Source organism: Amphiura filiformis, chromosome 6 (assembly GCF_039555335.1).
Source record: "Amphiura filiformis chromosome 6, Afil_fr2py, whole genome shotgun sequence".
In the NCBI taxonomy this organism is placed as follows: domain Eukaryota; kingdom Metazoa; phylum Echinodermata; class Ophiuroidea; order Amphilepidida; family Amphiuridae; genus Amphiura; species Amphiura filiformis.
The window spans coordinates 72,663,312-72,690,296 of NC_092633.1; the positions used below are offsets into that span (position 1 = coordinate 72,663,312).

Genomic DNA, 26,985 nt, shown 5'->3' on the forward strand with positions numbered 1-26,985 from the left:
GTATTATTTTATGCATAGACTGTCACACCAGGAAAGGTGAAAATTTGCACTTACTTACATGGTCACACAGTTGGCAACTATAGCAACAGTGGTATTCAATTGTTAGTTTGACCCTAAATCAAATAAGGCAAAAGATATTATGCTAGCAGGTTGATGGTGGTACAAACACATAAACATGATATATTTTAAGCAGCAAATGTTAGATGCAATATTTGAGTACAATTGCTCAAAACAATAGATCCTTATTTTGTAGATTTGTGTGTTTTCATATTAAAAAAACTTTGCAAAATTATACCTAAAGTAAAAAATATGAAGGGAGGTATTCAAATGAAAAATCAAAACAACCTACATTGAAGCAGAGTGTGTAAACTGATATAGTATTTAAGGTTGTTTTTTCTTTCTTAAAAAGTTACCCGTTTAGAGTCTTGGTTAGCAGCGACATTACACTTGTAAATAATAAGCTGAATGAAGATGCTCTGATGATGTTGCAAGCTACATTCATAAATATAATAATATAAGTAAAAACACCAAATAAAAAGACTTGTATTTCTGTGTTATTTGATGTATACATGGCATGACATCTGTACCATAGACTCATGATTTGTAATACATCTGTTACTTGAAAAAGTACAGATGCTGAGTAATATTTTATTTATGTACGTCAATTATTCAACTATAGATGATCAATTTGTTATTTATAAGAAGAATTGGGTTGGCTTTTTTTATTAATGCAAAGTGATTCTTTCAGTATTACATGCAAAGTCATGCATACACATTGACTTAGGAGTAAAATTTTGTTGCCATTTTGGATATTGAATTGCAGATATTATGATATGTAAATAACAGAAATTTTTAATTTAAATTTTTTGCACAAAATATAGTTATTTTTGTTTGTACAACAAAATGTGTAATCAGCTGAACAAAAATCATAGGAGAGTCAGTTGGCATTGTTCTTTCTTTGTGAGTAAATAACTTTTCCCCATACAATGTTCAATTTTTTCTTATAACCAATTTTTGCAATGAAAAATCACACCTAACATTAGAAGTAACATTTTAGGTCCATTTAGGTACCTTTTGATAGAAGGTATCATCTCCTTTATTCCGCAAGTTGACCAAATATGGAATAAAATTAATATTCAGTAATAATAGTACATTCCCATACAGTCATGTAGGTTTAAGTACAAGGTTTGATAAACTGTATCTGTCATGTGTTGTTTTATAACTGTGAAAAATGAGTGGTGTGTTAATTTGGAACAACGATTTATAACGAACCATTACTCATATGCATCATGCATACAATGTAGGCACTGTATAATTAGTATGTTAGAGAAAAAGTTGATGCTTAGATGAATTTGATGAGACTCTTTAATTAGTGAGAATTCACTCTTCTGTTATTAATATGCATTGTGTGAATTATATAGTGATTTATTAAACACATTTATCAGTTATTATTAACATAAAATGGTACCACAAATTTATTAAAAACATGTTCTAAAGCCTGCAATGCTGTTGGCCTACACCCAATATAATGTTGATTTTTCGTAATATATTGTGTATTTCCTGCGCTGTGAGTGGTTTGCCCTCAGATGAAAGGGAATTTATATTGGTGTAATGTAGGGTTTGGATATAGTCCGATTGAATATAAAAAGCCTGCATTTCTTCTTACATTGCAAATAGGTTAAAAGCAGGTCGGAAGTGAACTGAAGTTGATAAACTCAATGGAATTAGAATTAATAAGACAACACTGTCTATACAGTATTGAAGAAGGCAATTAGCAAATATTGATATGTCTGGCCAGAACAAATGTACATACGTACAACATAGTAACATGGGATAGTAACATGTCCTAGGTAACACCAATTTGTTATGTATCCTGTATCTCTGCCATGTTAATTACAATGTATTATTTACAGAACAAGTCGGCTTGATTGCAAATCGTATGATATAACTAGTGTTATACTCATTCGCAATTTTGAGCAGCTGTTTAACATGGTGTTGTTGTTGGAGGTGTATTGAAAGTGTGTGTAAATGGGTGTGGTTGGTCATGGATTGGGAGTGGTGTTGTGGGTGGGTGGGTAGGTTGTTAGCAATCAGTTTAGTTAGTGTCACAATTATGTGAAATGATATACAAATTAATATTATTAGCATTTTAGTAAAAGTAGGTCTAAACCATCCATAATTGTAACATTTTGCTTGGCTTGTAAAGTGGAAGAACACATATAATTCAATGAGGGTTTCACTGTACATATTTTTGTCAAATATCACAGGAATGTAATATTTGTTTTACATGTATATACCCCTATGGTAGATCCTGTTAATTTGAGATATAAGCTATTTGTTTTAGGCTTCAATTATTATAAATACAAAATGTAACTCAACAATGATACATCCATATGCCCACGCAATTACCAGGCATAGTTTGTCCCAGAAGTACTATGTAACATAATGACAGTGATACATACAGTATTTACCATAACATGGATGATTCAAAGGAGCACATGAATTATGATAAATGGGACTAGCCACACAACTTTTATAGCTGGCATGGAAGGCAGGGAGATAGAATATTGTGATAACCCATCTTGGTGATATGTTGCTATGGAAACATCTACCCAAGCTTCTGTCCACTTGTGGTTCTCATTTTTCATGTCTTCATTGCTCTTCTTGCAAAACTAAAAGGTGGTGTACTTTAGCTTGCATGTAAGTTTATTTTGACAATTTACAATGATCAAATCAACATCTATATTTCTGTTTTGTTTGCACATCAGGTACAAGACACAGCCAGTTAGCTCCCCTACCAAAAGCCCACTTGCTCAGCAACAGCACAGTCCGGCTACTCCACCGCAGACACTGAAGACACCGGTAAACAGGCGTCAAACTCAGCCGGTAACACCGGAAGAGGTGAGGTCTGCCAAGCAATTCATGGAACCTGTGAAGACATCTAGTTCTATTGCTGAAAGGTGGGTGTTTAAAGGATATTATGTTTTAGTGTGTTTTTTAGTTGTGACAATGCTGCATTTCCCATTGCGAGTTGCATTTGGCAGTTCTTCAACATGATTTTCTGCTCGAACGATAAGCTTGTTTTTGAGCTGTGTTCTTCTTTGGGTTGGGTAATAATTGTGGAAAAATGTGGGGATAAATTGCTGCTGTATTTGTTACAATGGTAAAACATATACAAAACTTTGAGCACAATAAATTAGCAGTTTCTTACAGCCAAAGTGATGGTTGATTTCGAAAATTAAGGTAACCATAATGACCGCTGAGGTTTTCTGTGATTTGAGTTATCAGTGATGGCAAATGATGCAGAAATAACCAAGTTATGAACTAAAACTGATATAAGGTACAAACCCTATTGGTTTGTACACATCATATGTGCCATGAGTTTTCACTTTTCATCAACATAACGTTTACTGTAGCACAAGCCCCATTGTCTGTGGCACTCACCAAGATTGAACATGACGAATAAGGTTATTATCATGTAGATAAGCCAATAGGGATGCAACTTTGAATCTGTATGTTCCATCAGTGTTAGGGAGGAACTTGGTTATTTCTGCATCATTTGCCTACAATGATGACACAATTAAAAGAAAATATCAGTGCCATCATTGTGGTCGCCTTGATTTTCAAAATCAGCCCTGACTTTGGCTATAAGGTCACGATTCTTGATGCCATCTTATTTATTGGACTGGTCCTAACAAATTTACAGAAGAAATATGTGATGTTATCTATTATACTGCTGACATGACTAAAGGCAGCACAACAAAACAACATTGTCCCTCTACCTAAATTCTACCCCCTCCAAAAAAAGAGAAGAATATGCCCCATACATTCATTTGGCTTTTCAAAAACAAGTTTGATCTTGAAAGGAGTCCATGATCAAGTCAGTTCCGTTGCACATGTATTATTTCAAGTTTTGCTAAATTGCATACAGTGCCATTTATACAGCAATCCTTGATGTAATACTATAGCAATAATACAGAACAACATGATTAAAGCACAAGTAGCTGTACATCTGCATGTTGTAAACTTAGTGCATCTAACACATGTATAATATAAATTTTTTGTAAGCGATATGTATATCTCTTCAATCAACAAGCCCAGAGAGAAATTGAAAAACACGCTCATATTAGATTCAACTATAGCATTCCTTCACTGCTGCCTTCTCTGATGAAATTATGTTTTCTTCAATAGCAAAATGTATTTTTGTCAATAATAGAACCACCTAGTGCTATGCCGGGAGTGTTATTATTTCTTTATTTTACGACCTTCAAAATTGATTGAATTTCAGCTAAATGTGTCTGGATTCATGTTGATTGTTCTTTTTGTAAATTGTTTTTTGAATATTTTATTTTTAGGATGCATTTTGTATTTTTAAAGCGGTTGTGTTAAAGATTGCATCCTTATGGGGGTGTGTTTGTGGTTGGGAATGGGAATGTAGATTTGCAGGTGTTACCCTTTTACAACAACAAAATGTGTGATTTTGGGTGCATTTGCCTATATAGTTTTCAAACAGCAGCAACAAAAGTCCAATTTGGGTGCTTTTCCTGAACACTAAAATATTGTTTTCTCCCACAAATTAGGGTAGGTTGGGTTAATGCCAATTTTATTTCTTAGCCTGAGTATATGTTCCGCATATTGGTTCCATACAAAAATTTGTGAAAATTAAAATGAAAAATAGAATGAATAAGTTATGATTTTGCACAACTTCAATACAATAATCTAGGTCAACTGTGTATTGTTAGGATCCCATTGCAATCACCAATATGCCATTCTATGCTATTCTTTGGGATCTCACAAACATCACCAAGCTCCTTACCTAACCTGTTGTAAACGGGAAGATATTAAACATGTTTTTGAATTGACTCAAGAATGATTTTTTTCTGTAACTTTTTTTTCCGGCTGTCAGGTAGCCATCTTTTTTCTTAATTTTATTTATTTTTCATTGTCAAAGAAGAGTAGTCAACCAACAGTATTTTGTATACAATGCACAAACAAGGGAAAATGAAGCAGAGGAAAACAGTGCTAATTTTCTGTAACTTGATTTATCAATAACCTTTTTTAAGTTGAACATGATTAATGATTATTTTTTAGAACACTGTTGGTGGGTTGGTAACATTATTGACATCATGCCCCAATAGGAATTGCCTATATTAAATATATAACATAAACAAATATGGTTTAATAGTACAAATGCAAAATTGTATGTATGTTAGCAATTGTAAGTGATTTGATGCTTGTCTTCACGCCTTTAGGAGCAAGTCCTATGTAAATGATATTGTAGTGTAATAGATAGGTTAACCTTTGACAAGATAGGAGACATGTAATGGGCAATTCCAGTTGAAATCCATACACCCCTATCATGCCTATGGAAGGCAAGACCTTGATCTTTCCACAAGGAGTGTGAAGTTCAAATGGAGTTACCTGAATGGGTGATTCCATTTAAAATATATACCCACTGTGTGAGAGATTAAGGTCATGTCTTCCATAGGGGTGTATCATGGATGTCAACTGGAATAGCCAGCCCAATAGTATTTCACACCATTATGTCTTGTGTTCATATTTACCTACAGTTACATATCTTTTGTCGTTATTTGTGTGATACAAACTTGACATGTTTACACAATTGATTATGTCAGTTACTATTTATGGTCCGCACACACTCGCTGTATGGATAGATATAATTCTATGATAATGTTTATAAATGAAAAGGCTAACCTTAAGAACCACTGAACCAATAGTGGTTTATATTTGTACTATTTTGAATATATTTGATGTCTTTTGACATTTGAATAGCTAGAGGAAAAAGGGCCCAACACAATCAAAACTGTTTTTGAGATATTTAGAAAACATCTTCAGGGGACCTTTAATATAATGAACATACATGATTACATACATGAAATGATATACCGGTACAGGTCTTTAAATATGAGCAAGAGTTGGGCCCTTCTTCCAATAATATACTGCAAGTGGCAAGTGCTAGTTCAGTAAGCACATGTGTTATAAATTGCTACAGAAAGTTGGTAATTATCTATCAATTGCACAAGTATAAGCATGCAATAATGCTAACAAGAATATTTATTGTAGTGAAAAGTAGGTTTTATGAATAAACAAAACTCCCCTTCAACCCATTATCTATAGAGAAAGGCCCATCTCCATGGAGTTGACCTTTCTTCCATGCAAACCATGATTAAGTGTACTTGCAATTGGAAGACTGTATTAGAGAGTGGATTTGGGCCCTTTCACACACAAGGAAGAACAGGCTGCTTGCAATATAATGCAAGGTCTAACTAATTGTTGTAAAAAGTGGAGTTGGGCCCTTCTTCCCCTTAAGTATTTAATTGAATTGGACATGATTGTTTCACAGTTTGTTGATCAAATTGAAATGGGTTTTAGTTGATTCTGTTTTGTGTGGGCTTCAACTTAAATGTATATATTTTATTCACTACTCCTACAGATTATCAGCACTTAAGAAAAATGGTGAAGAAACATGGAAGAATCGAATCAGGAAATATGAAGATTCACCAACCTCAGGGCCTACTGATAGGATCAATGTGATCAATAATAACCACAAAAATGTAAGTAAACATGAATATCACTATTAAATCATTACACGGACAAATTACTGTGAAATTACACAATAAAAAATAACACTGCACACAGAAAAGCATTTTGCTTTGCTTTTCAGGCATCCAAGTGACCATATGTCCAAGCACACTGAAATATTTGAAACCGCCGTTGTACGCATGTGTATACACTCTATGACCAACAAAAAATACACCTACCAAACTCAAGGTGAAAAAAGGATAACATTGATTTGATATAAATCTTTACAGTCTCCATAGTCCATTTTGTTATTATTTTGTGATTATTAATTTTCAATCTTTATGATAGGCTGGGACACCAGGTAGCATCACAGATAGATTGAAGCTATTGCAGACCAATGCAGAGCATAGCTGGAAGTCTCGAGTGGAAGAGAAAGATGTGACGCAATTCACTGTAGAAGGCAAGATGACTAAGGCTGGTATTGAAGTGAGCACAACATCACAAACACCACTCAAGAGGAGTGGAAGCTTCAAGAGCAGACCAAGGGGAGGCTCCTTTAGAAGTAAGTACATCATAGGTTTGGATGGACATTGGACATGCAGAATGTTGTCTCTTTGGCCCTTTTCAGGAACTGATCGGTAATCTTTGGAAATGAGTTCAGAAATGTGTAAATAAAAACACCATAACCAATCACACACTGGCGACAACGTATCAGATGGATATGTGGCGTGGTTTGGTTGTTCACACCAATCATGTATCACTTTACTCTTACTTACGTAGTGTATTGTATGCAGTGTCCATATTGAATATGTTTAATATGGTTGCGTATGATCAGTGTTTTTTGTAAAAGTTCTCCTGAAAAGATCTCTGGAGCATGTAGGATGTAAGTGTCTCATTTCTGTAATGAATAACATGAAAACATCTTCAAATAACAAAATTTCTGAACACTTCAGTGTTCGGTTATTGGGTGGTGATTAACAAGCGGGCAGAAGGGGCAAAGTCTCTGCCCCTTCTACTGGCTTGATGACCTATCATGGGTCAACTGTCTTGTTGTTATGTTTGTTAATCAGCCAATCAGCATGATCGCTTATCACTGCAAGAAACTTCACTTTCTTTGCCTCCAGTGGAAGAAGGAATTTAATTCAGCATCTCACAAATTTTGTGAGACAAGACCAAGGTGACATTAGCCAGTGCATATCCTACATTAGCCATTACCTGTTTCAGTCAGAATACCACCTGTACAGTAATTTCTGAGGCAGCATTATATTAAAAGAATGAGAGGCTAATATGATGAGGCTAAATACCATGTTTAATCATTGGTAAATCTTAAGTTGTATTGATCTTAATTTGGTTGATTGCTTTCACATCCACAAACCTCAGCCAGTGCACCAAATGTGTTGTGTATGACATCACAGGTGGCAGCATGGCTGAAGCCAAAACAAAATGTGTTCTGTATGACATCAGAGGTGGCAGCATGACTGAAGCCTAATTTAGCTAATCTTTTTTGCTCTTTCTGATCAGTTTTAAACAGTTTAAGAGTCGTAAAGAAAAAAAATCAATGCTTGACCTGTTGTAATGCATTTTTGCTAAATGTTTTGTTTTTCAGAGCGAGTAAATTTAGCAGGGGATGAAAAGAAAGAAGAGAAAAGTTCAAGTAGTAAAAGTGAAGAGTCATCATCAGGTAGGTCAAACTATAAGATAAAAGTGCAGCTCATGCAAGAGCAATGCTTACAGGCTCAAGTACTTATCGATTTTCACGTTCCTGTAACATAAAAACATAAGCATAATCACAGAAGAAAGCGCAGTTCATGGATGGCATACCTTATAGTAAAACCTAGCCTCAGAAATACATGTCTTTAATTACTGCATCTTTCAGGTAAACTTTCAGGCTTCACAACCTCCACAACAGATAGCAGCACCACAGATACAGAATCTGAGCCCGACTTCAAAATCATCCAAAAGAAGATTGCCATTATGAAACCAGATGACGAAAAATTCTCAGAGTTCTTCAGTAGTAGCAGTACTCACCAAGTATCTAAATTAGTGAAACATTCAACACAGGAAACCTCCATGTCAACAAGATCATCAGAATTTCACATGTCAGTTTCAGACTTTGATGCAATAACAGAAATTACAAAACCAAGGTAAGGGAAGGCATTTAATTTGTTATCTTGTTTTATTTTAGCTGGTTGATAAGATAAATGGCTGCTAGGTCACCTGGTAAATAATGATCCAGTTTTCAGTAACCTGGGTTATATTTTCAGGTGCAGGGAGGGGAGGAATAATTTGTTTCCCACAATACTCCATTGGTCAAGAAATTCATAATCTAACAGCAATCCTTAATGGACCATAGACATGGGACTCCAGAGACAAAGAAACAATCATAGAATTTTCAGCTTGTCAGCAATATTAGGGCACTGTGTCTAATAGGGGTTCCCAACCATGCAGTGGGTCACATCCTCAAAACATGGGGTATTCCAGTTGAAATCCATACATCCCCTATGGAAGACATGACCTTCATCTTCCACACAGGGAATTTTAAATGGGTTACCTGAATGGATGACTCCATTTAAAATCTACACCCTCTGTGTGGGAGGTTAAGATCATGTCTTCCATAGTGGGTATATGGATTTCAACTGGCAAAACCGAATGGAGTTGCAAGCTCCAAATTTGGGGTCATCAGCCTAGATAGAAATAGGTGAAATATAACTTTTGTTGAGACAATTTTGACACAGGGTTGCAAATGGTCTAACTTTTAGAGATTGGTCTTGTGTTAAATAATAGATTGTAAACTCCCTGTATGTACAATGTAGTATAGTAAAACAACACAACAGCAACAATAACAGTAAAAGCTGTTCTTTTCAGGTTACAAGCCCTCTCTGCACATCGGCGATCATTGAGACCGCAGCGTAGAGTTCGTCCATCTAAAAACCCGATGAAGGCATTGAAATCCCACCAGGCCGTCCTTGGCGAATACACAGAAGTGAAAATGGAACTGCCTGAAATAGAGACCAAATCACAATATAATAAAGAAAATTGTAAGTTTTATGCAAATAAATGGTTAATATACTAACTTACATGGGTGTTACTTTCAATTCTAAACCTTTCTGAAGCAATTTGAAATACTAGAGATTGTTGCTTAAAGGTAGGTGCCCCAATATATTTAAGTCATGGATTGTAACAAATCAAATATCTCTATTCTCCCTAAAACATGTCTTTGCATGAGATCATTTTCAGTGTAAAACTGATTTAAATAGTTCTGGTAGTGTGCCACCATATATTTTTCATGATATCTTTGGAAATAAATTGATTCACAGCCTAAATTTCAGGATGCTGATGAGACAATTATGATTATTATATGATATCAAATTCTTGTTAATAATGGGGTAAGTTTGATGTAGATGTTGTTGATCAAGTTACCCAGTTACCTCATGTCATGTGATCCATATCATCTGTTCTATTAAGTAGGGGAAATGCATGTGATACTAGCAAGTGTATATTTAATAAATTATTACAATAAAATTATTACAATAAACCATCCCTACTACATGTAGGTTATAGCAAAATGAGAAAGTTCATTTTAAAAATCCATGTAAATTTCTAGTTCTCACTTTCATGTGCTAAAAAGAGCTTCTTAAATGAAGAGAAAGTGAAAGCCAAGTTGCATGTCGTAAATGATACATGGGGGTGAATATTGTTGTACTTTGTCAAGGGTATCTATTTTTAATATGTGTAGGCTCAAAACATCTCCAAGAATCTATTCAGATTCACACAAATCATTTGAGGAGAGAGAATCCCTTTAAGAATGGATTCTTGCCAAATTTGTAGGCCTGTTACATACTTGGAAGTACTGCATTTGTACTTGAGGACTGATCCAAACCATCCTTAGTCAAAGGACAGCATCTGTTTTTTTACTGATTTTACAGATACTGCAGTTTGATATGTGAAGACAGATTTTTGTTGTGGCTTTATAAAGGTCAAAGTAGAATCCTTTTAATCTATTTAATGATAATCTTTTCAAGGATCAATACTGTGATTTTCACTAAAACCTTGACCTTACCAAATATTCCACATCATCTTTACATGTATTTCATGCTGATTCCATATCTTTGTATTTTCAGCATTAAACAAGAATGGCCTTCACAGTGCAGCAAAGAAAGGTCTAGCAAGCAAAGAGGACCTGTCAAGGGGAATCCAAAAACTAGTGAAACCCAAAGATGTGAGGGAGATGAAAAACTTGGGCAGTTTACTACCGTACAGTGACATTATGTTAATACAAGTCAAAGGTAAGTGTCAGAAGTATGTCACTTATTATTCATACATTGTGACTTTAATTTTGAATCATATTAAGCTTGTGTAGTGTTTTCTATGACATTTTTCACACTGCATGACTTCATCAGGAAAGCCATCAATGATCCATCATTATCACACCAGCTTCAGATCACCTTCAGTTTAAAATGAAAAGTTAACTTAATCTTGCTCTATGACTTTGGCCATGACTGAATTACTGGTACTGCTTCAGTATTTGAACAATACTGACAGCCATGATTGGGTTGAAGCCTAAAATTATTCACAAAATGAAGGAAATGCTGGGAACATATTATACTAAATTGAGAGGGAGAGCAAAAAAATTACAAATAGTGTAAACACTATTTCTGTTCTCATGAATATTGCATAAGAAAAATACTTGATGTGATTGTGATGATTATGAAAACACATCTGAAAAAGAAATGATGACATCATCTTGGTATATATTAGTGTTGACTATCATAAAAATATGAAGATACCTATGCATGTGTTTCGTTTTCAGGTCGTCGTTTTGTACAAGTGAGGTTAGTAGAACCCAGGGCAAAATCACTGAACAGCGGTGATTGTTTTGTATTGGTAACACCTCAACAACTCTTCTTATGGATTGGAGAATATGCTAATGTCATGGAGAAAGCAAAGGTCAGTATTAATGTATGTGGTTGTTGAACATCCTTACATATATATAGTGTCAATGGTCAAGTCAAAGGGGAAAAACATATTGAAGAGAAATCAAGAAAGACAAATTGAAGCAGAAGAGCAATTATTTGTATAAGAAATTAAGACTATGTACCGGTAACTCGGGATGTAACTCACTTCACTTCAATGTGTCTCAATTAGATGACCTGTTACCAATAATTACAGCTATACCACGATCAGCTCATAATAGGTGATAATTATTTGGTTTTTGTTACTGCATGAATCAATAAAGTCCCAACTAAATTAACAAAAGCATGCATCAGTCACACAATTCGCAAAGCACAGCTGTCTTTGCATTAGAAAGTCTGAAATCCAGGCAGTTCACATAAGTGCTACGCACAACTTACGCCCAGCTGTGTATATGCCATTCTATATCAATGATGTTATGAGTCCCACCCATTACGAGCTGATCAGGGTGTAGAAGTCTATGTGTATCCCATTGCCTAGTTTAGTTTCACTGGTGAACATTAATGAAAAAAGTTCAAAACAAAGATCAAACAGGACCTATTAATTTTGAATCAGACTATGTAACTGACTTCTTCACTTCACTGCTGCCAGCACTTCCTGTAAATGTCTGATTGATTGACAGCATGTACAGTTCAATTTATATAGACTCTTGGAATTGTTTGATTTGTTTATTTTCAGGCATCGGATATAGCCAAACATATTCAGACCAAGCGGGACTTGGGATGCAAATCACAGGCTATCATCGATGTAGAGGAACCACGACCAGAAACAGGCATGACACCATCAAGGAATTGGAAAAAATTTATGAAGGTTTTAGAAAAGGAAGAGCAATACACAGGTTGGTTGTAGGGTGAAGGGTGTGGATTTGTTATATTCAATCTTCCTTTTTGCACAAAGTAAATTCAAATTTGGGTAAGAAATAAGTGTGACACTCAGCAGGGTTCTCAGCCACTCTGGGATATCATTAATTGGAAAATCAAAATCCATTTTCCAGACAGGGAAACTCGGGGATTTTGAAGGAAAAAACAGCCATAATCTTTTTCAGAGTAATGACTTAGTAAACTGAAGGTTCCAGGCTTAAATTTAAATGGTCAGTGGATTATTCCCCTGCTGACTGTTATTTATTAACATTTGACAATAATAAATATAATAATTCAGTCCACATTAGTCAAAGTCAAAGATAGCAAGTCATAATAAGTTTTATTTTAATCTTGTAATCATTGCAGATGTCGGTGGCCCTGATGAAGATGAGATGCATGAGATCTACATCACAGACACTAATATGGTATACAAACTAGAAGGAGACTCTCTAGTGCCATATGATGACTATTGGGGTGCTCCACCAAAGTATAAAATGCTCAACACAAAGGAGGTAAGGCCATCCCCATACTTCAGTTGCTTGGAAAATATTGCACTTGAGGAAAAAAAAGAGATACATTTCCTAATTAGGGAAGGGGTATATTATAGGGTTATGTGACTAACTTGGCTACATAGGTGACCTATCTGTTTCATCCTTTCAAAAGCATAAATATAAGAGGAATATTTATATAAAAATTGGCTAGATTTTCACTACAAATCCTTTTGCATCTGTGTAATTGTTGTTGAAATGGTCTGTATTATTTGTGAGCAAAGTTTAACAATAGTTTTTTTGGGTGATTTTGGTACTTGCAAAATTTGTTGTATTGCTTGCACTGCATATTCTTTTATGTTACATGTAGAACTTGATTAAATTTGTTTATTTGTGCATTATCACCTTACCTACTACCGAATAGATCCACTGCAATCAACTTTTTCTAATGTTTTAAATCTATATGTATTTCTAATCAGATCATAGTGTTTGACTTTGGAGGTGAGCTCTACATTTGGAATGGCAAAAAACCGGCAAGGAGCAAAGGCAGCTTGCTGTCAAACTAGCCCAGGTGATATGGGAAAGAGGCTATGACTATACAGAATATGATGTCAACCCAATATTCCCCAATGATAAGGAAGCAAATACTATGGTGTCAGAGGAGAGACCAGAGTGGGCTCTATTTTGCAAGGTACGTTGTGATTCAGTGAGTCAACAAAATATTTCAAAAGTGGTAATTTTCTTGAGTGCAATTTTCCGCATGTCACCAATTTTGGACTTCTTTGCTTGTGTTTAAATTTTCTAGTTTGAGTTTTCTTATATAGACATGTAAAGGAACATATTTGCCAGCTGTGTTTAGTGTGCAAATTTAATGTTCTGCAAAAATGTCCACATTTAAAAAAAAAAAGTAATATTTTAGAATCTGTATTTTAAGTGAGTGCAAGCTGGCATATGCATGGGTGTGTATAAAAATGTGCCTATTATTTATTTCTAGTAGCCTACTGGCAACAGGTGGTATAGGGTGCTTGAAATATATATAGTCACATATAGTGCTTGAAATATATACTATTACATCTGATGAAATTTAACATATTATGTTTGCATACAAACTTCAAATTCATCCAAAACTGGAAGAAGAAAATAATGAAATGCTACTTTTGTTTCCTTGCCTTCCAGGCTAATCAACATATGGAGACGATTCTGTTCTCCAGTAAGTTTATTGACTGGCCAGATGATTCAAGAGTGATCAAAGCAAAGAGGACACAGGATGGACAAGATGCAGAACAGAAAGTAAGTTAAGCGCCCATATGTTTATTTATTGCACAAGTATATCAAAGGAAACTGCAGAGATCTGTAACTGCCAAACCACACATTCCCTAACATTTTTGTCATGTTTTCATGATGACCAATGTAGTACCTTACCCTTACAATAAACAAGTCAAAAGCTATAGTTTTATGTCAAGAGAGACAAGTAGAAAAATTTGGCCATTCCTGGTCACAAGGAAACTGTGCATTGGATGTGTATGGACTTGAATTTGAAAACTTTGCAGACATTTACGCTGTTTTATCATAGAGCATCACATTGATCTATTTTTGATCTATGTGTGCCCATTGGTCCATTCTTCGAACAGAATAGGCAAATAAATTTGCACTAATTCGTCGTCCGTATTCCATAGTGGCGTATAGTGTGGCACCGCGAATAAACAACTTTTCGAGAAAATCGGGTTTGAAGAAATGCCAATTTAAAATCGAGTTGTGTAAATCAGACATTCATTATATTTTGTAAATGATGTGAAATTTCTGTAGTAAACTAAATAGATTTTATTGTTATATATTTTTCAAAAGAAATAAATACATACTATTGCTGGCAAACTGACAATAAAACTATCGTCACTATGGAAAAGCGAACAAAACGCAATACCCTAACCTTACGTTAACGTCAGACGCCACCTCCGTCGCCAGATAATCCCTATGGCGTTACTTTTGTCGTTCAGTATTCCATAGTGGCGTATAGGTCCGACACGCGCACGCCACTATGACATACGATGTTTTTCATTTTTGCCGATATTTCATAATTATAAAATGTGTATAAAAAGTGGCGTATGGTCGATACGCCACTATGGAATACAAAAATGTCACTTTGTAACTATATCATACATTTAATTAATTAATTACTAATTAATTAGCTAATTATGACTGATGAGACTTAGAAAAATGAAAGAGAACATCATTAAAACATATGTGCCAATTTTCAAAAAAATTACCAAAAATCACTATACGCCACTATGGAATACAGCCGACGAATTGTCTCTTGATATGTGTGTCTCAAAACTGTTTGCATGATATTATTTGCGGTGGATGTTCTTTTTCAGTATCATTGACAGCAAAATATTTGTAAAGATTAAAATTGGTATTTTAAACTGTTTTCTTGGTTTAAAGTGAGGTGACATACACTATATACAATTTATGATTCAGCTTTCACCATATGATTGATTTGATTTGATTTGATTCAGAATGAAGCAGCAGCAGAGCTTGTTGCATTTGATGCCAAGTTGATGATTCAACCATCGCTAGAAAGACCACATCTTGTCTTGGAAGGTACCAATCTAGGAAGGGGAACAGGTAGGTGTTGAATTGAGGGGACAAATATGGGCACAGAATTGGTGTTAGCATCTTATGTTAATAAAAGCAATGTTAGTAAGACATACAATTTAAAGCATCAATTATGTAAACAAAGAATGGATCAGAATTTAAATAATGCTCACATTTTATTTTGAAGCACTCATTTGTATTAAAGTTGAAGAGAAATGGTTAAAGTGAAAGTATGCATTTGAATTATATAGTTTGCAGTGAAATAACCATTGTATGTATTTGATTGTGAATGTGATAATAGACATTTTTGATGTGTTTATAAATGAATTACACTGCAATTAATAGTTTTAAATATGTTACATTGACATGAGGAAATCTGTGTGTTTGTATTTATATTCATACATCTGGCAATGCTCTCTAACACTTACTGAAAGTGATGAAATGCGAATACTAAAATGTTGAAGCCAGTCAAGATTTTGATGTGTACAAGTAGCTATACTGTGGTTCACATCAAGTTCGGTAGTGACGTCAATGCTTTTTTGTGGTTGCACCGCAAACATGCAGACAACTAAACATGTTTGTGTGTGTGTATGCTCTGCACGATTAACTGTACATGCACAGTTTGATACTGCTCACAGAGAAATACGCACCAACGTCACTACTGAACTTAAAGAGAACCACAGTATACAATACATGCATGTTTATGTGTCATGGGGCAATGCAATAATCTGACCAGAAAGTCTATTTAAAATATGCTAAGCAATTTTAACATTTGACAACGGAAAGTTGAAGCTTGTGTATTGTTGATGCCAGAGCTGATGTTAATTAATGTGATGGATCAGATTATAAGCACCCTCATCTCACTTCATGATACCCTTACACTAACTACCATGCATGTGTTTGTTTGTTATTTTTAACTACTTCCTGAAGGCTTGGATGAGATTGCTTCTGCCAGTAATGGCACAATAGGTAAGACTAATGGCAACCCTAACCAATAGACTGTATAGTCTGTCCAACTTATGGTATAAAGTAATACTACATCATCATTACATTGATATGTGACATTATTCACTGTAAAAGTGATGATGTAACAGGATTAACTACCATAGCAATAGGTGAATACAATTTTTGAATATATCGCCCTGCACTACAAGCAACTTGTACTCATCACCTGTGTATGTCTGCAATCATAGATTGAATTCAATACTGTGCTTTTCAAAAATACTAATCTTACACGTGCGAGTGATCAGCATGATATGAATATTTTATAGAGCTACGATCCAGGGTCTTTATCCGTTCTTTGACATCCATGGTTCAATGCAGAGGTACCGTGTAAACATACTAGTGCAATGCGATATATTAAAAAAATGTATTCACCTATTGCTGTGGTAGTTAATCCTGTTACATCATTACTTCTACAGCGAATATGGCTCACAAGGTGAAACATGCAAGTTTTGCTATTTACTACACTATTATGGCTATAATGGGCAGTACCATGAACAATGAACAAACATGTTCATTGAACATGTTTGTTTACAGAGCAACTTTCAGTTCAGGCTATAAGCATTCATGTTGGTTGAATTAATACTATAGCCAATTAAAGAAAACAGCATAGCTGGGAAATTGTTCTTAACTGCTTAATTATCAACATAACTGCATTTGTTTGTTATCCACACTATTGTGTTTTGGGTCCTGAAACATTATATAGACAATTCATGTCATATAGACTAGAAGATATAGTAAAGACAGCACTTAAACATTTTAGGTGTCATGTTTTTACCTCTTACTTCAAGTTGGACAGAGTATACAACAAGATGTTTTTAAGGTCTTCACTTAATCCTTGCAAACAGATAATTGCTATGCAGGTTAAGATAACATTTATTCACAGCAGCTTAGATTGCTAATACCTTTAACAAAATAATACTTTTGTCTACATCTTTTTAGATGGATTAGGTTAGATTAGATTAGATTAAATAAGATTAGATTAGATTAGTACTCATAATTATTATCATATAATGTTATATAAATACATTTCATATTTCGATGATAACATGATTGTAATGCTGGTTCTCAATCCACACATACATATGTTTCATTTTCATTCCCTCCCATAAGGATGCAGTATTGGTTTCCCTCTCCAACCATGAAGGGGAGAGGTAATGATGATAGTGTGCCCAGAGTGATCCACTGCTGGCTGACTGGCTGCTACATCAGGGTTGCCACAATATTAGCACCAAAGAATAGCACCATACCATGGGGAGTGGTGCTCAAGTAGCCGAAATTCCAATCCTTAAAAAAAATCAAATATTTTGATGCTTGAACTGAATTTAGCAAAAAAATCACCCAAATGGGTGGCTGATCACTTGATTGTGTGCCCAACATTCCTGTACTTCAAGATTGATCAATGTAATGATTAAAACGCACTTAAGAGAGGGCAAATCAAAAGGAAATTACTATAAAAAATCTCAATGTCTTGAAATTTCCAAAGGTAGCCTAATTTTACCAAAGGTATGGTGACTTTTTGTGTAGTGAGCCCAATTGGGTGGATAAAGCACTCTTGTGGCAACCCTGTTACTGCTGTGTGAATAGGTGTTACAAATATATATGCAATATCTCTCTACATATTTATGCAGTTTTGTGGGCTAACAAATTAATGTGCTTATAATGGGTCAAAACACATCCATCAAGGTGGGTTTGCTGATCAGATGAATTGGTATAGACATTTTAATGATTATTGTGTTTATCAGAACATTTTAATTTCATAAAATAAATGTTATTTTGTGATATTTGCTTGCTTTGCAAATTGATTGTGGTATTGCTGTGGTGTAAAATCTTATTGGCTTGTTCAGATAAATAAAACTAGATAGATTTAAACCAGACCTTTCAATATTGCATCAAAATGAGAAGCAAGCAATGACTGGTCATTACTACAAACTAAGGTCACCTGTTGGAAGACCACTATTATTTGGAATTACACCAATCTTATTAAATAATTTGTAGAACCATAAAGAACAAGCCCAAATGCTGATATTGAAAAAGTACCAAAAGTTTCTATCCTGCCTGCATTTTAAATCAGATATAAGTAAAATAAATTGGATAATGAAGAATGATTCGGCCTATATGCTTCACCATAGCAGGGTGTAAGACAATGGGAGAGACAAGTAATATATGAGGGGATCGGAAATAAACAATATAAGCCTGAGAAATTGTGATTTTGTGTGACATTTTAGGGGTTATAGCAAACTGCCAGTTTGCTTGAGCCCCTAAAACGTCATTAAAATAAATTGGGTGTAAAAAAGATTTAGTTTTGTTAAGAGATGATTGTGTATTTGATTATTTCAGACAATATTTTTGATTGTGAATTTATTTGCACCTTATCATTAGTTGGAACACTATCATGTAGTATGTGTATGTGCACTGTAGAAAACTAGCAATACAATCATGTATTTCTATTCTATATAACTCATTGGGTGAAGTGGATATCAATGACAATAGTATTGCCATCATATGTCAAATATATCATGGATATTATGGTTTGCTGTTTTCTCATGAAGAAAGTGTATGCTGTGATTTGAGCACTACATAAACCAGTAAAACATTCGAGTAATCATTCAAAATTGGCAACTACGCCACAAAAAATGACAAAAATTTACTCACTTTGGTATTTTTTTTATTGATGGATTACACATGACGGAAGGTTTTAATTTTAAAAAAATGAATGCAAGTATTCATAATTGTGACATAATCAAACGATCAAACTCTTTTGCATTTCATTGTTTCCAGCAATTAAAAACAAGAATAATCATATTTGAGAAACAGTAACTCCTTATTAATTCAACTTCCACAACATATTGCCACCTGGATGTACAAGGGTGTGAAATTGAAGCTGAAAAAAAAAATCACCCAAAAAAAAAAATGTGTGAAAGATGACTTAATTTGTTTGATTGCATCACAATTTTTTACATACCTCTCATCGTTGAAAACAAAGCTCTATATGTAATTTCAATTTGTTTAATTTTCAGCTCATTTTGACAAGATTGAAAGAAGAGGCAACCATATATCTACATTGTCAGTGGTTGTATGGCATATATTGGAATATGAGCATAGTATCATGCCCAATGAATGTTTTGGTCAGTTCCATGAAGGAGATACCTATGTAGTAAGATGGCAGTACAGAGTTGAGAATACAGGTGAGTTGATATACTATGCAGATTTTCTCTGAATCCATGGTTATTCTACAAAGAAAATGAAATGGATAAGCTTATAATTATTGCCAGAGAGAAATTAATATCCTAAAAAAAAGATGTGTAATCAGTACAAATACCATTGTTTGGTGCATATATGGAGTCTTAATGCAAGAAGACCCCATCTGTAATAGCTGCCAGGTGTAAACTATAGAATCATTGTGCTGAAATTGTTAATATGGCAGCTATTGCAGTTAGGGCCTTTGTGCACTACCACTTTAATATATACTCCTTATAACTTGTGAAAAATGCTGATTACACTACCAGATTCCTATTGAGGCCGCCTGTACAGGTACACCGTTGTCAAGGTACTTGGCTGGTACTGTGCAGTACCAGTGTAGTACCAATGAAGTACCAGTGCCATACATTGCTGGTGGGTCCTGCAGTCAGGTACCTTGGCGATGGTGTACCTATGCAGAATCTTGTAGTGGAGATTGAGTGTATTTTGGATGTCAAATATCTGTCCAAATGGGAGTAGAAGAGTACACAGACTGAAATAATGTATTTTCATCTGAGTGAATAAACAAGTCTTTTTCTAAGCATTACATTTTGAGGGTAGGTTCTACAACATGGGCTATTGCCATAGATGAACAGTAGACCAGTTCTTTAATTATTAAACAAGTTCGTTTGTTACTTTTGTCTCTGTAGGAATGAGAGATCTGAGAGGTAACCTATCCAAACGAGGCATTGGCCACGGCAGGGAACGTTGTGCTTACTTTTTCTGGCAAGGTTCAAAGAGTACCATCAATGAGAAGGGAGCATCAGCATTAATGACAGTAGAACTTGATGATGAGAGGGGACCTCAGAGACAAGTTGTAGAAGGGAAAGAACCTGCAGCATTCCTGCACCTGTTTCAAGGGAGAATGGCCGTTCATATTGGGAAACGAGAGGAGGAAGAAACAAACACAAAAGGTGAGTTGATAATACGCCTTTTCAGCAGACGAACGGAAATATTCGGAAATTAGTTCAGAAAGATGTCATAAACAACACAACCAATCACATATTGGAATAGCATGGGAAGTCTGACTTGTTCTTCTCAAGTGATAATTTTGTGTTATTATACATTGATTGTTGAAAGTATTGAAGTTGGGACAACAAGAAAGTAATACTACAAAAACAATATTTATGCTATTAATAGTACTGCAGACTAAGAAATAAAGAAATGTCCTTCAAATGCTTGAAAGTTTAGAAATAAATGGATGAAGTATCAAAAACATGCTTTCTTATTCCTCTGGATAACACAAATCAGTTTTAAAACAAAGTTGCCATTTTTCTTCACCCCAGGTCTATACAGGTTATACTGTGTGAGAGGGGAGCATATAGAAGAAGGTTTTCTACTTGAGGTCAGTTGTGACATGAACCAACTCCGATCCAGAACCTGTTATGTGTTATTAGACTTGACCAACGTGGACACACTCAAGGCTGCATCTATACATGTATGGTATGGAATGAAGGCATCACCTGCAACAAGAGAAGTGGCAATACATTGTGCCAACCAGATAATGCAACAGTGAGTAGAGTAAAAAAGGCAATGATTTATAGTGTTTTATGCACAGGCATAAACCCACAAGCTTCAGGTATCACAATACTAATAAATTTCCCTATACTTTGTGTACAAAATAGCCTCTATTCAAATGGCTCTACCTACCTTACGAAGCGACTCAATTTTTCGAAGTAATATTTTCCTGAAAGATAAACAAATAAGCAAGTAAACAAACAAAAAGAAATATATTGGTGACCATTGAATTTTTCGAACTACTGGACCGCGAAGATTATCAAGTTTGTTCACTAATTTTCAGAAAAGCGCCACTTGTAATATTACCTAGAAACTGGCGTCTTGAGAAATGCATTTAAAATCTGAATAAAAGCACAGAGTCTTTTTAAATCTTGGCAGATGCTTGGATTCAAGCCTACATTTAATACCTGGCACAATTTTTTCACAAAATCTGCCAATTTCTTTTTGATTTTTGATATTGATTTATGGTTAACTTTTACCGAAATGCAAAAACACTGCATTGGGACGGAAAGTGTTTAGAGACATTATTTGGTGATGTGAAATCTTCAGCACACTTTCAAGGAAAAGAGTAGTTCAGTTTTTCATTGGTGTAGTTTTATCAGTTTTTGCAAATACAGCATAAAGGGGTGTGTGGGTAATCTCAAATGTGGAAGTTCACTTCATTTAAGCATGCAAAAGTGATGTATTTTTAAGAGTGGATGGTCAAAGTTTTCTTTCATTTGAAACTAAGTCCCTCTTGATAGGTACCAATTTGGTCTGCTGCTTTGTGTAAATATATTTATTTATTTGTGTGAAAATAATACTTCTACAAAAATGATAGCAAATGTACCCGGTATGGCGTTAAAAACAAATACACAACATCCACAATTGCCTAGTACTTTGAATTAATTTTTGTGGGGGGGGGGGTTTGTATGTGTGATAATTAATGTTTCAATGTTTTCTTTCAAAAAGAGCTCCCATTTAACACGATTCTTATCATTCATCTTGTTTCAGTAAACCGATGGAAACTGGCTTGACTTTAGAGTGCAATGTATCATTAAAAGAAATGCAAGAGGGTAAAGAGAACCATATATTCAGACAAGCCCTTGGAGAAGATAGAACAGCATATGACTCAGCAATAGATGGTAGGTTTATTTGACATGAGCTTTATGTTGAATCAAAAGTAAATCTTGCTTTGTTTGGTTGTTTATCTATGTTGGACCGTAAGGGACACACGCTTGGGTCTATGGAAAATACATGGTCTAGACCCATGCAGAATGAACAAGCATGCTGGCCCATAGAGATAAAAGTAAGAAAAAGAAAGAAGCAAAGAAGGCCACTCCTAACAATCAATATAACTAGTTTGCTTTTAGCCCTTATGTCACGAGATAAGACACTAGTAATTCTTATCCTGTACCCTTTACAAGGGCTAAGAGTCCATACCATATTAATCAAAGATAACCCTCCATAACTTGATATCCAAAAATCATACCCCTTATATACATATTGATTTAATCTTCTTTCAGATCCTTTAGTATATGATTACACACCAAGACTGTTCCATTTGAGCAGTGCCTCAGGGATGTTCCTTGCCAATGAGGTGCTTAACACATATAGATCTGAGGAGCATGTTGTGCCTTATCCTTTCTACCAGACAGACATCTACAATGTACATCAACCAGGTAGGCATGACTCGATAATCTCTGACTCGATTAAAGCAGTGGCATAGATTTCTTTTTGACATTGTGGGGATGGGGTTGGAAAACTTTTCTTGAAGTATAGTGAATCCAGTACCTTTGTGACAAAATAAGTTTATGGTACAAATGCGCATGAAGCGCACAGATATGGTGTAAAAGTGGAATAAATTCGAGCAAAGCATGCAAAAGTTGGCACATTTTAGGCTAAAATGCCCAAATATGAGGGTAATTTGGTCATAAATGTTCATACATGCATCAACATGTGGGGGGGTTGTATGGACCGTCCCCCTATCAAAATATTAGGGGTATTTTTATCCCTCCAGGATCTTTGCCTGTGGATTAAAAACACTTTAAACTTGGTTAAATTTATCTTTTAGCTATTGGCACAAATCTTGCGCATCATTTTGTCTTCTATTAACTAGCAATTTGATGCTATAGATATGGATCCTTGTTTAGGTGAGGACATATAGGAAGCAATGTACAATGCTTGTATTTGCAGAGGGTGGGTAGGAAGGTTCTATGATGAATTAGTTGCTTCTCTTTCATTTGTTTCTCTTCTCTTCCTTATTTTTCTAGAACGGAAGAGTATGCAAAACCTTTTCATCTGACTACTGCATTTGTCAGAATATAAAACTAATATTTTCGGTTTGTTTATTTTCAGCCCAATTCTTGTTTGACAACCACTATGAGGTGTATTTATGGCAAGGTTGGTGGCCAGCAGAGGACATTGAGGCAGAAGGTGCTAATAAGACAGGCTCAGCTAAGAGGAGATGGGATATAGAAAGAAGATGTGCCATGGAAACAGTCATGCACTATTGCAATGGTTAGTGTTTCTAGACCTTTGCAAATGTTTCTAGATTGTTGGTGATGTCATTTTAGTCCTTAATATGGCTTTTGAATGTGCTTAACTGTACTCTGAATAGCCTTAGACCATTTACCATCCACCCAATCTTTATGACAAGTATTTTGATTTTACTGGGACAGGAAAAATAATGTCTTATTATTAAATAGTAGCACTTTTAAAAAACAGTGCATTTTGAACTCGATGGACCCTTGCTAGTTTACTGGTGTCAAATTTAAATGGGCAGTTTTATTAGAATGACAGATACAGGTTAATTTTTAGGTAATATTGTGCCTGGGATCATTTCATATTTCCCCTTTAATTTCAGTAAATTAGATATATTTAAAGATGTAATTTTAGGAATAACTAATTAATTTCCGTACTTCAGTAATCATTCTTACTTTGTGTTTTATATTCTAATTGCAGAAAAGAATGCCAAAAATCCACCCAAGGCGTACCTTGTCCATGCTGGTCTGGAACCCCTCACCTTTGTTAATCTCTTCCCATTCTGGTATCACAGAGAAGATATAGCAGAACTCAGCATACAGGTAGGTATTTTATTTGGTACCTATGGCTAGCTGAACCTCTAAAGTTGGTTTTTTAAACTTCCGTGGTCGGGGTACGCGCTGGTGAATTGCGATCGCGTAAAAGTGACAAGGTAAGCCTACTACGCTACCGAACAGACAACCAATGGGTCAACCGACTTGTTGTCAAGTGCGTTGATCAGCCAATCAGCGTGATTGCTTATTTTTTCTGTGTGTACGCTCGTAGACGCTTGGCGCACAGCTCGGACCACGGAAGTTAAAAAAAATTAACTTTAGTGGGTTTTCGTTGGTCATTTGGTTCACTGATAAGTAGTGTCTCAGATTCAATATTGCACAGTTGACGTTCCATAAAAGTGGGGTACACTCAAGAAAGCTTTGTTGGGACTGATTCTGATGAGTGACAAATGTATAAATACACAAGAGCACAAATCAATAGGAAATTGGGTAATTAAAATTACTAGCGGTCACCCGTCTTTCGCTGTCAGGGTCTTTCGCGGTTGGTAAATTTTGTATATTTTGTGTACATGTAAATGTTTTATTTAATGTGATTAATGGTATGAGAGGAGATTATCATTTAGAACTTAGAAGTATTATATTTAGTATCTTTTCCATATAAATCAATGGCTTGAAATTAGATCATTGATCAAAGCAAGTCTTCTTGCCACCATATCATATCCACCGTGAGAAGTCTTGCCCCTGTGGGATGCTGGCCGCTCTGATATTTAAGATTTTTATGCATTTGTTTCTACAGTACTTTTTAGCCCATTTTGGACAAATTTGTTGTACCTTTTAGCTCATTTTTTATCATTTTCATCCAAGTTTGTCCCCCACCTTGAAATGTACCTTGCTGCCCCCGCCTCCTGCACAAGTCCTGGCTACATCACTGAGCAGATGAAAACAATTTTATTCACATCCCTCTTGGCCCCTGTGGCCTGCTGGCTGATCTGATATTTTAGATTTCTATGCATTTGTTGTACTTTTTATTTTTTAGCCCATTTTGGATAAATTTGTCGTACTCTTTTAGCCCATTTGCGACAACCCCCCCATGAAATTTGCCTTGCCCCCCCCCCTCTCTCTCTCTCTGAAAAAGTCCTGGCTACACCACTGTGCAGCTGAAACATTTTTATTCACATTTCCTTACACTCTATTTCATATAAAGTTATGCTCATACATTATGCTGATAACATAGCACTACCACAAAGCAGAGTAGGCCTATTCATGGTAAATAAAATTCAGTGGTTTGATAAGGCAAATAGGCAATTGGATCAGGACATTTAATATGAGACGTTGACAAAGGACATTTCAGCCTTTTGAGTAAATGTTGACAGTCACCCTATGATCTGTTCCTATGGGAAGTCTCAGTGCGCCACAACTGAGCCCGGATGTCGCCAGTGCCACTATTGAGATATGCTCAATCGAACTTAACAATAAACAATAGGAAAGAAAGGATTTATTGACTGTTTTATTGATTTTTCACTACTTAAATGTCAAGTACTATAGACATGATATACATCATTTTAAAGCTAATTTCAAGCAGAATATTTTGGTTGAATATCTCAAAAATGATGATTGGCGACATCCGGGCTCAGTTGTGGCGAGGAGTCACATATTAAGTAGCCATTTATAATTAACTGTAAGATACACTATGTCTGCACTGCTATAGGAAAGTCTGGCCACTCGGCTGATGCTATATTTTAACTGCTAGAGATCTATGTGAAACTATGGCACTGAAAATCAGGGTAACACTGAAAAATTACTGGAAACAGATAGCACTGGAATGAGTTATTTTGTTATTTAGGTATGCAAATGACCATTGTTCAACAACACTGAATAATGAATTAAAATGTCTCTGAAATCATTGGTCATTCATCATTAATCCCACTGAAATGGATATTACTGCTCTGGGTTATTAATCATTATAGCAGACAATAGCCATTTGCCGCTTTGCCACAGATTTATTCAGTCAAAGTTTACATTAGGGATAATATAACATGTCATCGCGAGTGAAATAAATATGTTAAAATGCATGTAGTATCAAATGGATTTCTTGTGTTTATTTTTTAGGATGGCAAGCAAGGATCTCGTGCAGTGTTAGTTGAAGATGTTCTTCAAAGACTAACAAAAGCCAGGTACTCATTTGAGGAGCTACAGGAGAGGCCATTACCAGAAGGAGTAGATCCACTCAAAATTGAATCCTATCTGGAGGATGATGAGTTTGAGGTATGTCAGTAGTAGTCAATATAGACACTTTCAATGATATATATTCTTTGTCAGTGGGAATGGTCTAGTCCGTAGACACATAACTTGATTGGACAATCGCATGATTTTGAGTGTCTTCTATCAGGCTGTAGACGACCTCGTATCATCATAAGTATTGATAATGTGTAACATGCTTGTAGAGGTGCGCGTTGTATGCATATACCTAGTGTGTAATACTTGGCAGTATGTGAAACTGAGGATGTGAAGTTATACACACCCCACACCCACACACACACAAATCTCTGAGTAACTGATGCACTATAATGATGCACTATAATGCAGACATCCGCAGTATCTTCATGGTGTTTCTAGATAGAAATCGGCATAAGAACAACGCAAGCATTGTATATGTGTCCCTATTTACACAACATTTTGTAATATATCTGTCCTTGATTAATGGTCTTTACATTAACAAATTTACCCCCTCACCCAAATACAAGTAACACATGA

General features: G+C 35.3%; 1 protein-coding gene across 1 annotated transcript in view; it reads left to right on the forward strand.

Moving 5' to 3' along the window:
• The window catches only part of LOC140155990 (uncharacterized), a 188,152-nt gene that overhangs the window by 155,840 nt on the left and 5,327 nt on the right, over nt 1–26,985 (forward strand). The window contains 23 exon segments of the mRNA XM_072179045.1: nt 2,769–2,960; nt 6,455–6,575; nt 6,892–7,105; nt 8,150–8,224; nt 8,420–8,687; nt 9,409–9,581; nt 10,665–10,829; nt 11,354–11,490; nt 12,193–12,352; nt 12,741–12,886; nt 13,342–13,387; nt 13,390–13,553; nt 14,039–14,152; nt 15,376–15,484; nt 16,385–16,423; nt 19,477–19,644; nt 20,347–20,610; nt 20,983–21,208; nt 22,208–22,338; nt 22,720–22,875; nt 23,552–23,713; nt 24,158–24,279; nt 26,341–26,496. Coding sequence (XP_072035146.1) covers nt 2,769–2,960; nt 6,455–6,575; nt 6,892–7,105; nt 8,150–8,224; nt 8,420–8,687; nt 9,409–9,581; nt 10,665–10,829; nt 11,354–11,490; nt 12,193–12,352; nt 12,741–12,886; nt 13,342–13,387; nt 13,390–13,553; nt 14,039–14,152; nt 15,376–15,484; nt 16,385–16,423; nt 19,477–19,644; nt 20,347–20,610; nt 20,983–21,208; nt 22,208–22,338; nt 22,720–22,875; nt 23,552–23,713; nt 24,158–24,279; nt 26,341–26,496 — 3,508 coding nt within the window.